This window comes from Octopus bimaculoides, chromosome 18, assembly GCF_001194135.2.
Source record: "Octopus bimaculoides isolate UCB-OBI-ISO-001 chromosome 18, ASM119413v2, whole genome shotgun sequence".
NCBI lineage: Eukaryota > Metazoa > Mollusca > Cephalopoda > Octopoda > Octopodidae > Octopus > Octopus bimaculoides.
The window spans coordinates 39,484,539-39,497,588 of record NC_068998.1 but is presented as its reverse complement, the minus strand read 5'-3'; the positions used below and the strand labels follow the sequence as shown (position 1 = coordinate 39,497,588).

The 13,050-nt window shown below is 34.9% G+C and overlaps 1 protein-coding gene across 1 annotated transcript in view; it reads left to right on the top strand.

The window, feature by feature from the left end:
* The window catches only part of LOC106884071 (serine/threonine-protein kinase Nek10), a gene marked incomplete at its 3' end in the record, with an annotated part of 42,567 nt that overhangs the window by 5,847 nt on the left and 23,670 nt on the right, over positions 1 to 13,050 (top strand). The window contains exons 3-14 of the mRNA XM_014935289.2: positions 550 to 610; positions 1,135 to 1,229; positions 2,544 to 2,636; positions 4,843 to 4,969; positions 6,454 to 6,532; positions 7,140 to 7,207; positions 9,187 to 9,266; positions 10,145 to 10,231; positions 10,634 to 10,726; positions 11,656 to 11,787; positions 12,197 to 12,260; positions 12,483 to 12,522. Coding sequence (XP_014790775.2) covers positions 550 to 610; positions 1,135 to 1,229; positions 2,544 to 2,636; positions 4,843 to 4,969; positions 6,454 to 6,532; positions 7,140 to 7,207; positions 9,187 to 9,266; positions 10,145 to 10,231; positions 10,634 to 10,726; positions 11,656 to 11,787; positions 12,197 to 12,260; positions 12,483 to 12,522 — 1,019 coding nt within the window. The remainder of the gene's footprint in view (positions 1 to 549; positions 611 to 1,134; positions 1,230 to 2,543; positions 2,637 to 4,842; positions 4,970 to 6,453; positions 6,533 to 7,139; positions 7,208 to 9,186; positions 9,267 to 10,144; positions 10,232 to 10,633; positions 10,727 to 11,655; positions 11,788 to 12,196; positions 12,261 to 12,482; positions 12,523 to 13,050) is intronic.

Below are 13,050 nucleotides of genomic sequence, written 5' to 3'. Positions count from 1 at the left end.
AAGTCAACGTCTATTGAAAAGGTTGCAAGATGCAGCAAAAATTTTAGGAAAAATAAATAGGTAAATGAGTGAATATGTTAAATAATAAGGCACTAAAAGAGAATGACTCTCCCTAGACACAACGAAATATATATATATATATATATATCATCATCATCGTTTAACGTCTGCTTTCCATGCTAGCATGGGTTGGACGATTTGACTGAGGACTGATGGACCAGGTAGCTACACCAGGCTCCAATCTCTGATTTGGCAGAGTTTCTACAGCTGGATGCCCTTCCTAACGCCAACCAACCACTCCGAGAGTGTAGTGGGTGCTTTTACGTGCCACCGGCACGAAGGTCAGTCAGGCAGTACTGGCAAGAGCCACACTCAAAATGGTGTATTTTACATGCCACCTGCACAGGAGCCAGCCCAGCGGCACTGGCAACGATCTCGCTCGAATATATATATATATATATGGTGTAATTTCATGACAACTAATCTGCTTATTAATATGACTTTAATAACAAAAACCTGAGCCATCACTCTTTTTCTCTATAATTTCAGTGATTTGCAGGTGTTGAAAACCTTGTTTGATGTTGTTAATGCATCCGAGATAAACTTACAGGTAAGAATTTATTACTGAAGTAAACAGTGGCCATGTGGTAAGAAGCCTACTTCCCAACCACATAATTTCAGGTTCAGTCCGACTGCGTGGCACCTTGGGCAAATGTCCTCTGCTTTAGCCTTGGGCTGACCAAAGCCTTCTGAGTGGATTTGGCAAGCAGAAACTGAAAGAAGCCTGTCATATATATAGATACATATGTAGATATCTACGCCTGTGTGTCTTTGTGTGTTTGTCACCCCCATCATCACTTGACAACCAGTGTTGGTGCGTTTACACCCTTGTAACTTAGCAGTTCGGAAAAGAGACCAATGCAATAAGTACTAGGCTTAAAAATAAGTCCTGGGGTCGAATTGTTCGACAAAATTACTTCTAGGCAGTGCTCCAGCATGGCTGCAGTCAAATGACTGAAACAAGTAAAACACACACACACACACACACACGTTTTCTTCTTCTCCTCCTCCTCCTCCTTCTTCTTCTTCTTCTTTTGTATCATCCTGTTGAAATTCATGTGTTTACCATTACAGGATTTCAATGAAGAGGCAAACACAAGAGAAATCATAGAAAGTCACACCACTTCCAGACATTTTTCATTAGAAGCACATGCATTAGAACAGTTTAGGTATGTTGCTTGTTATTTCTGAAATATTTTCTTTATACTTATTTAAAGTCTTTAATTCATCATTATGTTATATATCTATAACATTTGTACAAAAATATTTGTTCATAGTGCAAAAAAAAAAAAAAATCAAAGCTTAAAATAAATGTATGACCCAAGCATTTCTTGTCAAATTTATGCTTCAAAATCTAAGGTTTACAGACCAGCCAAGAATTTGCTATATTATATTTCTTTTGTTGGAAAAAATGCCTGTATTTTTAACATTTTGGGGCTACAAAAACCATTTAAAAGAGAGTTTGGGCTAAACCTTTACAATCTAATGTAACTGTTCAAAGAAAAATTTATTCAAAAGGGCCATCTGCATGGAAAGTAATAGTTAACTTAATGATAACATATGTGACATAAGAAGTATTAAAAAGCTAATTACAGGCACATCAATTATTTTTCTGAATCTTTGGTTCCAAAGCTTTTCTAGATAACTGATTTTTCAGAACCAGGGGCAGTTACCTGTAATTCAAACAAATATTAAATTTACTTAAATTATTAAATGAAATACTGGTACCAGTATATTAGTATAAACAATACAAGTTTATTAATACTGTACTGTGCAAGGTACTAGTCTGCACAAGGTACCAATAAATTAGTCTAGCTACTGCAGGAATTTGAAGTTCCTACTTGTAAGTAAGTGCAGATTATAAAAGGTCCTGGCTCATCAGTGTTTGGGAAGTTGGTTTGATACCTGTAGAAATAATTCTGTGATGAAAAAAAAAATAGCAGTCAATTATTAATATTATTTTTGTTTTTTCAGCAAGTTTGAGAGAAAATTTCTGAGGTATTTGATCTTATTCTGACCACATCTGCAGATCTTGTACATTTACTTAGTGATTCTTCCATCACTACTTCAGCAGGTACAATGAATGCTGTGTTTCTCTGATGAGATCACAATAAGATTAGAATATGTCAAGAGCAGTCTCCCTTTACTTGCTGAAAAATTGTAAATGATATTTATCATTGACTAGTATTGTTTATTCATTCCTTACTGCTTAATTATTTTGAATTTGCTTTTAGTTGCTCCCTGCATTAAATATGCTAACTATCCTAACCATTGCTTATTTGTGTTTGCCTATCTAACTGACCCATGGCTATAGATTATCTTATGAAACATCATAGATAAGTTACTAATTTGATGGTGGGGAGTTGATGCCATAACGAGGGTCATAACAATAAATGCTTACAACTTGTATTTTTATTATTTTTACTTCAATGAATACAATGTTTAGCTCATAGCCATTTGAATTTCACTGGTTTTTCTTTCAGCCGTAGATACAAGAATTGTAGGAACTTCAGCCATCTTTCTAAATATATCGACACAATATTTTCATGTCTTGTGAAGAACCGTTTATGCAGTTGGTAAGAAATGCATTGTTTTTATTTTATTCTATTCTTATATATTACTCTTATGTTGTTAGTGTTGATGATAGTGTTATTGTTGTAATCTTGGGTAGTAAGTACTCTTAATCCATCATCTAGTTTAATACCACTACAAGGTCTCCAGATGCCTTTAGCATCACTTTGAGCCAGAGGCAAACAGACAATCCATGCAGTGAAAACACCCATCTTCATCTGCTCCAAAGAAGGCCAAAGTCGTTTCATTTGTAGGGAAGATGATGGCCTCAATTTTTGGGATGTGAAAGGCATTATGTTTATTGACCATCTTCAAAAGGGCCACACCATCAATGGAGAGTACCATGCAAACTTGCTGAGGCAGTTACGAAAAGCTATCAAGAACAAAAATAAAAAACAGCAAAACTGATGAAAGGGGTCTTGTTTCATGAGGACAATGCTCCAGCACACAAGTTATAGGTTTCAATGGCTGCTGTGCATGACTGTGGCTTTGAATTAGTTGATCACTCTCCCTATTCTCTTGATTTGGCCCGATCTGACTATTATATGTTCCCTAACATGAAAAAGCAGTTGGTTGGGAACCAACATCACAGTGATGATGATGTCATGTCTGCTGTTGACTAACAGGATGAAAGCTTCTTCACCATTGGGATCCAAGCACTGCAACACTAATGGAAGAAGAGTGTGGACTGCTAGGGGAAAAGTAAACCTCATTTAGTAACATTCCAAGCAAATATCTTGGTCAGCTTATGAACTTTTCAATCACCCTCATATACGCGCATGTGTGTGTGTATGTGGATGTATATATATATATATATATACACACACACACACACATATATCTATATATATATGTATATGCATGTATATATACACATTTATACATACACACACATATATACATATGTACACACACACACAGGCAAGAGATTTCTGTCTCTCTTAGATAAACATTTTCCAGAAAATCAGAAATGCAGAAAGATTCTTCAACAGACGCTCAATTAAATTATCATGCAGCTGCTGCCCCAATGTGAAGAACATCACTACCTTCAAACAACATCAAGAACCCACTCCAAGTTGCAATTCTCAGGAGTCTGGAGTTTGCTCACTCAATCAAGCATGCATGATAAAGTGGTATATGAAGTAAAAGTTACAGCAACACTACATGTTAACCTAACTGTAAAGAAGAATTACATTGGGATATGCAAAGACGATTTGAAAAGTCGCTATGGTAACCATCTGTCTTCTTTCCAGCACATTGACAAAAGTAAAGCTTCTATTTTGGCTAGCCATGTATGGGGCTTGAGGACCAACTTCATGCCACATACAATCAAGTAGAAAATCTTAGAAAAATCCATACCATATGTTAATGAGTCTAAGAAATGTAAGTTATGTGTAGCTGAAAGATCGCATATCCTTTTTAGATCTAAGAATTCCTCTGCTGAATTCCTGATCAGAATTTTCAGCAAACCTAAACAAATGGAGGACATCACCCACTCTCCAGTTTGAACAGCTGTATTGCAGACTTTAGACCCTTTCTGTGGATACAACTGCAACTAGCCTTTTTTTGGCTTGACAGTTGAAGGGGACATAACTCTAACTCTCCTCTTTTTTCGCCCCCTTTTCATGTTTTTTCCCACCTTTCCACATTTTGCATTCACCTACCTCTTTTTTTTTTTCTCGTTGTTTCTCTTGTTTTATTGTCCTGATTTGTAACTTGTATAGGCTATGTGCTCAGAGCCTGAAGGTTTCTTGGAGACACTAGGTGTGTTGTAAAAACCTGCTTAGATCACGTTTCTAATGTATGAAACTGTTAGTAGCTCATAACTATATATGTATTTACATAGTAATGACTTTTTGCCAACATAATGTGGCAGTCCCAGGGTGGGACGAATGTTACTGTAATTTAGCCCCAAGAAACATCATTTCCTGCTGGCTACACGACAGAAAAAATTCTGTGTCCTTATATTTTTAAACAGGGGAGATCAATAGCTCCACCCAGCACAACTGGGGCTAGATAACAGTAACATTCGTCCCATCCTGGGACTGCCACATTATGTTGGCAAAAAAATCATTACTTTATGGTGCTGTTACTGTATATCTCTCTTTGAGAGATTTAGAAATAATGAAATTTCTATTTTGTATGGTGCTGCTACACGGCTGAAACAAGTAAAAGAGTAATATAGTGCTTTACTTCCTATGTTTTGTCCAGGAAATGGAAGCAACTTATTCCTTCAGACAACCTTCTGCGTCTGTTAGTTTCATTACGTATTATAATGAGGGACAAAACCTACCGAACTCTGTTTTTTGACTTAAATGGAATCAAAAGTTCAGCTGAGGTAGGAAAGACTGCGTTTTCATTTCTTTTCTTTTACATTTTTTCTTTTTTAATGTTGTTTTTAAACTAAAACATGATGGTGAATTAATGCAATTGTTAGAACATCATATTAAAGCACCTTGTGGCATATGTTCTAAATCTAGTCTTTAAGTTCAGATCCTTCCCAACATTTTTAGGTTAAATGAAGTACCAGTTAAGGATGAAAGATTGACAGAATTGTTGGAGGGTCTAATGAGATGCCCTTTAGTATTTGTTCTGATGATAACACTTCTGCTAAAGCTAATTCCAAGCTGTATTGGCCCCCTTTTTTTCTTTTTAGTAAGGAGGGGATCAACATTGGTAACATAGAGTGGATAAAGTTGCCTACAAGGGCAACTACTGATCTATCATAATAAAACTTTGTGCAGGCCTGTATCTAGGAAAGGACTGTGTTCTGTAGGATGCAGTTTGGTTGTTTGGTATATATTATGATCGTATTGCATGGAATACTGTATTGTAGTGGTGGCCATATAAGGAACAATCTGATAGTCTGGGCTTATTATGCATGTTGCTTTATTTGTAGTCTGGTTGTGTATATGATACAGAAACAGAGTAAGTTGTAGAAGTTCCAGTTAGGTGTACTATGCAATAAATAGGAGTGGGCTCTTAATGGTGTTTGAAGGTAATGATGTTCTTTATCTTGGGGAAGCAGCTATATGGTAATTTAACTGAGCATCTGTTGAAGATCTTTCTGTATTTGTGATTTTCTGGGATATGTTTATCTAAGGGAGATATATGTATATCAATGGTTCTCAACCAGAGTCCATATAAGATTTTGCTGTTAAAATTGATGTGCAATAATTTGGTTATACTTCTACAATACACAAAATATTTCAACAATTCTTTTGATACAATTCCTAATATTTAAGTATAAAAATATAATGAGACTTTTTAAAGCATCAAATGTCTCTGGGAGCTAAAGTTAAATAGGAATTAAAAGGGTCTATAGACAAAAAAATGGTTGAGAACCACTGATGTATATAATAAGGTGCAGTGTTTAGTGTATAATATAACAGTCTAGTCATATTGTGTAGGGTACTGTACAGCAGCTTGGTAGGTTGTATAAGGTTTAATGTGGTAGTTTGACTATATTGTGTGGGGTAATGCATGGTACGCTACACAACACACCTGGTCATCTTTTACAAAGTGCAGTGTGGTTGTCTAGCCTTGGTATGTAGAGTACTGTATGGTAGTTTAGTAAGTTGTATAAGGCCCAGTTCGATGTATTGTGCAATATCCAAGTCATATTTTATAAGGTGTGTGGTACCACAGTCTACCATGTTTTATAAAGTGCAATATGATATTGTGGCCATGTTGTATCTAAAATGTATTTTGATTTACTGAACTTTGTACATAGAATTTAATGAAGTTAGAAATATTTTGTTTAATTTCTGTCTTATTTTTTCACTATTATTTTCTATTTTTCTTATTTTCTTTCTTTTTCAGATTCTGAAAGAAAATGTTAATCGTTATCTGCAATATGGAGAAACTCCTTATGTTCGAGAAATCTTAAAAGAAGTTACTAGTGAGATATCAATCAAGTCAATATTTCATTTATCCTTTGTAGTGGTGGTGATGGTGTTGGTGACAGTGGTAGGTGGGAATGGTTGAGATAATAGAACACTGAATTGGAAATGTTTCATGTTTTGTTATCTAATAGGCATGGGCATGGCTGTGTGGTAAGAAATTAGCTTCCCAACCACATGGCTCCAGGTTCAGTCCCACTGCATGGCACCTTGGGCAATTATCTTCTACTGTAGCCTCGGGCTGACAAAAACTTTGTGAGTTGATTTGGTAGATGGAAACTGAAAGAAGTCTGTCATTTGTATGCGTGTCTTGATGTCTGTGTTTGTCCTCCACTGCCTCTTGACAAACAAACCAGTGATGGTTTGTTTGCATCCTTGTAACTTAGTAGTTTGGCAAAAGAGACCAATAGAACAAGTACTTGGGTTGATTCATTTGACTAAAAATTGCTCAAAGCAGTGCCCCAGCATGGCTGCAGTCTAATGACTGACGCAAGTTAAAGATAAAAGCTAATATTTCAGTGCCTTTAATTTAGAAACAAAGGTTCCTAGTTCACACCAAGTCTGGTACTATGTAGTTCCAACATGACATTTTTGTTTTCGTTCCAGATATATTCCATAAATTATCTACCTGTGCAGATCAAAGAAAATGGCTCCTTACAGCTGATGTATATCAGGTAAATATCATTTTTCATATATAATGCAATGGGTTCATAAGAGTACCGTTAAAGAACTTATGCTTATGTAGGGATTTCAGAAAAAGGGCATGCTGAAAAGTTGTCCCGATAAACCTCAGCAGATTAACCCCTTAGCTTTCAGATTACTTTGTCAGACGTAATGCTTATTTATTTACATTGCTTTGAATTAATCATGGATTATCTCATAGCTTTAAGATTCCAATGATGTGATTGTTTATTTTTAGAACGACAATGAAGGGCAAATATGAGAGGCTGGACCAGGCCAGTTTGAACAAAAAAAAAACAGATAGAATATTTTGGGCCAGACATGGCTGGTTTGAATGCTAAAGGGTTACAGAAAAGATTGAGCTCAGAAGTGCAAAGCAAACAAACATATTTGCCAAGTATATTTCCAAACAGTTCCTCCACAAAGATGGTGGAATGGAAGGAACTGTAGAGCACCAGACTAGATGCCTTGCAGTATTTCGTTATATGATTTTATATTTTAAGTGCAAATTTCTCTGGAATCAATCCTTCCAGGGTTTTCAAAATTAGTACCAGTGAATTTAATCAATGGAAATCCTTCCCTTGTGTCAGTGCAGGAAATGGTTATATACAGTGCACTCCATTCTACTCCTGCACTAGGTGGGTGTCTGTTATTGTGGTGTCAGCATTAGAGAGGCTGTTTTATTTCATGGGAAGCTTAGAGTTCTGTCTTCTATGTAATCAACATTCATTGCATAACAAATCGCAAGTGTGACTGTGTGGTTAGAAGCTTGCTTCTAGGTTCAGTCCCACTGCATGGCACCTTGGGCAAGTGTCTTCTACTATAACCTCAGGCTAACTAAAGCCTTGTGAGTGGATTTGGTAGAAACTGAAAGAAGCTTATCGTATATATATGTACATGTGTGTGTCTTTGTGTTTGTTTGTCCCCCATCACCACTTGACAACTGGTGTTGGTTCGTTTACATCTCTGTATCTTCGCAGTTCGGCAAAAGAGTGATATAAGTACCAGGCTTTAAAAAAAAAAGTACTGGGGTCAATTCATTTGACTAAAGTTTCTTCAAGGTGGTGTCCTAGCATGGCCACGGTCTAATGACTGAAACATAAAAGATAAAAGATAATTTTTGACTCTTTTACTGCAGTCATACAGGAACACTGCACCTATTGTTTTAAAGCCTGGTACTTGTTTTACTGATTTATATTTGTTTCACTTCTAAGTTATGAGCCATAAGCACAGATATTGTTGTGTTTCAAGTGGTGATAAACATACAGACAGACAAAAATAAACATACTACACATACATGTGTGTGTATGTACATATATGTATATATTTGAGATGAAAATGTCTGATAAAGGGAACAGGTTTTAAATTTACTATGTTACATTACATAACCCTTATATATAATACAAAATATACGGTTGTTCATCAAAACATATGTAACATTAACCTTTAGCATGCTTAGGCACATTTTGGCACCATATGAGTTCTCTCTTCTGTAGCTTGCAGGCACATTGTATCACATTGAGAGGGGAGAAAACTTGTACGATGACATGATGTGTCTACAGCATGCTAAAGGTCAAACTGACTTTCCACATGAATTTCTCATATTTACTTTATACCAATAAAAAAAAGAACTATCTCTAGTTTCTTTAGTTTCAACTATTTTCTCCCATTAAACTTTGATGATGTATATTTTTGTACTGAGATTTACACTAACACTTTTTACTGTGGAAAGCAGATATAGCCACGTTAAATTTCATCACCCTTAACTGCAGAAAACAGTTTTGTAAACCAATCTTTTGTTGAGGAACGTCATGTTCAAAACTAATTTTTGTTGAGATAAGTCCAGTTTATTGAGGCAAATTGACATGCAGAAAATACTAATTTAACATTATTACTGGAATACCTATCAGTAAAGGTTAACATACTCTTTGTTTATTTGTTGTTGGTTTTTTTTTTCTTCTTCTTGTCATAGTCTTTGGTTTTGCTGATTTCGTTTCCTGATCTTCTCCTGGTCCATTGTTCCCTGCATTGCCTGATAACATTGACCAAAAGGTAAATCTTTTCTTTGAATTATCACAGTGCAAAACAGGAATAAAAGTTGTTATAAAATTATATTTCAAAGTCCAAGACACAGCCATGGTGACATGGATGAATTATGAGAGGACATTGATGTATTTTTAATTTCAACGCGACAATATCATTGTCAGGCGGTAGATTGGCAGAATCATTAATGTCAAACAAAATGCCTGTCATATTTAATTACCATTCTTTAAATTCTGAGTTCAAATCCCACCAAGGTCAACTTTGCCTTTCATTTTTCCAGGGTTGATAAAATTTACACTGCATTTTCCAGCATACAAGTCAGCCTAGTATATAGTGTAACCATGTAGTGTAAACATTCAATCTTCATCACTATCTTTCCAAATCCTGGCTTTTCTGATCCTCCAAAGTTGTCTTGATGTAAAAGTAAATCTACCTTTTTTTTTTTTTTTGCTATAAATTTTGGTCTAAAAAATTCAACTTGTATGCCAGAGAATGTGATATATATATGGGACAACTTTCTGAAAGCTAGATCAATGTATTGGGAAAATATTTTCTTCAATTCCCAATATTTCTGGCTGAGATGAAAGGTTCTATTCTTGAGGTGGTGATACAGGAAAGAAATAAAAGAAGGCTCAATCCAAAACATCAAGAAATTTGTTTTCCAGCTGCATACAAACTTACAGAACTTTATACTTTGACAATCAAAGAAGTATCTGCTGACATATGCCAACACCAGTTTCCCTGGATTCTGACTGGTGTTTTTCCATCCCATCATCCATCACAATTTACTGTAATTTTCCTTCTTTTCTGCTTAATTCTAATTACTTTTGTCATTTCTAAATTGCTGTCAATTTAAATCTTATCCTCCCACCTCTTTTCTTTTGTAGTCCAGAAGCTTGCAAACTTGTTGGACACCTTAATGTTGTTGAGATTTTACTAAAGATTATCCAAGAATATGATGACACATCTAAAAAGTAAGATATGGCTTAATGTCAGATAGATATCAGGTATGAAGTGTATTTTCTCAGTTTCAAAAATGTATATAGAGTATATACTGTAGAGGTTAGGACAAATTTGTGTGAGGTATGGCCTGGCCATGAAGTCACTGTAGTCATCATTGTTGTCTTCTTTGTTGTTCTTCTTCAAACTCTTCAATGTTGTCTTGTCTAACCCATGCAAGCATGGAAAAGTAGTAAAAATGATGATGATGAAGGTGATAAACTGAGAAACCTGCGCCGTTTATTTCAGTAGAAAATAAAGTCAAGAAATTTGTGTGAAGCAACATAGTCAAACAATAATGCTTTTTACCATTCCTAGCTGAATATTTCTGCTCCTAAATTCATTCATGTCAGTCATGTTATTTTGTGTTGTTTCAGATTAGCCTCTACTCTCCTACGTACACTTCTGTGTGATGATCAACAGAGCAGGGAATTAGTCAAGAATTATGAAGGAATACCTGTTTTGCTCAGGTGGGTATCACAACTCTAACTAGAATAATAATGTAAGAAATACAGCACCAACCACATGGTTTTGGGTTCAGTCTTACTGTATGGCACCTTAAACAAATGTCTTCTTCAGTAACCCTGGGCCAACCTAAGCTTTGTGAGTGAATTTGGTAGATGGAACTGACAAAAGCTCATTGTGTGTGTGTGTGCGTGCACGCATGTGTTTTCATGATTATGTTTCTTTGTCTTGGCATTGCATAATAGTTATAAATGAGTGTCATTCTTAAGGTGGCAAGCTGGCAGAATTGTTAGCACACCAGACAAATTGCTTAACAGCATTTTATGTCTTAACATTCAGAGTTCAAACTCTGCTGAGGTCGACTTTGTTTTTCTTTTTCATTGCTTTTGGCGGTCAATAGAGTAAGTACCAGTTGAACATAGGTCAATGTAATCAACTTAACCCTTCTCTCCAAGTTACTGGCCTTGTGCCAAAATTTGAAGCCAAATGAGTGTCACTGTCTTGCAAGCAGTGTCATTTATTTTCAATATTCTGTGAAAACATGTTTGGGCATGGGGAGATATTATCCTGCCTGGGAACAGGTTAGGCTCAGTGATGGAAAGGATATCTGACCATAGAAAGTTTACTTCGATAAACCTCTTCCAACCATGGAAAAGTAGACATTAACCCTTTAGAATTCAGATTACTCTTCAAATGTGATGCTTATTTATTTATACTATTTCCAATTAATCATGCATTATCTTGTAGCTTTGAGATTTTGATGATGTCATTGTTTATTTTTAGAATGACATTATAAGGTAGATGGCTGAGGCCAGATCTGGGCAGTTTGACCATAAAACAGGTGAAATATTTTGGCCAGACATAGCTAGTTTGAATGCTAAAGGGTTAAATGATGATGATGATGATATATAATGAATATTTTGTATTGTTTCAGTCAGTTACATAACAGCAACATGGAACTACAGTGGCAAGTGATTTGGTGTTTGGTCAATCTTAGTGAGGATGCTAATGCTAGACATGAAATCAAACAAATGGGAGGAATACCACTCCTGCTCTCACTTCTGCAGTAAGTTTCTGGAACTTTCTACTGTTTTAAGAGATTTATAATTTTCTAAATTATATTTGTCCTTGGGTTTACATTGTTGATTGTTTCATCTTGCAAATCAAAATCTTGTAAATCAGTGGATGTCTGTTTCAATGATAATATTGATTGTAAATTATAGAAAAAGAATACACTTGCACAATAAAAATTTAAGCAATCATTTACTGAAACTGAGATAAAAATATGATTATAGTGTGGGTGTGTGGGTGTGTGTGTATACATACACATATATATATCTGCTCATTAAAGTGGAAATTAATCATCAGAAAAATCATTCTTAACTTCTGTGTGTGTGTGTGTATGTATATATATATATATATATATATATATACACATACACACACACACATATATATATATATGTACATTACAGGGAGAAGATTACAGAGACACCAAGTTTAGAAAATGGCACATCTGGGAAGGAGGCGGAGATTCAGGTGAGTAAATGGACTTTTTGGGGAGCCGTTTTATGTATATATGCAAAATCAAACTTCACATGATTCAAACTCAGAACCTGAACAGATTTCACTAAATACCACAAGGTATTGCCAATTATATTGACTCCATAAAACATAAAGGTTTGGAATTATCATCATTAAAATATTGGAATCTTTTTCTTTCATAATCATTTTAATTATTTTTTTATTCTGCATCTACAGGACTTAAATACATTTGAATTGAGCTGTTCACTAAAATCAGGTATTTTTTCACTAATTTTTTTTTATCATTGACATATTTCTCTTAGAGGTCAATTAATGAGGAGAACTGAGTTTTGATGCCTTGGTTCTCTGATACAATCATTGTTTTAAAGTAATTTCAATTAAACCTCCCATCAAAAGTTTGTGTTAATTTAAGTTCTAAACACCAGTTTAAATATGATAATTCTTCTAAATTCTTCATTATTTTCAAGAATTATTGAAAGAAAGGCAATGTATTTCAATTAGAATATGGTAATGAAAGAGTTAAAGGGATCTAAATTAAAACTTCCCATTATTTCACATTAGTTTATTTTCCAGACACCAGATTAATAATGGTGAAGCTATTTTACTAAATGCTTCATTATTGTGCCTGTAGAAGAAAGGATTATTATTATTATTATTATTATTATTATTATTATTATTATTATTATTATTATCATTATTATACTACTACTACTACTACTACTACTACTACTACTACTACTACTACTAAAGCAGTGAGCTGGCAGAATTGTTAGCACACCAGGCA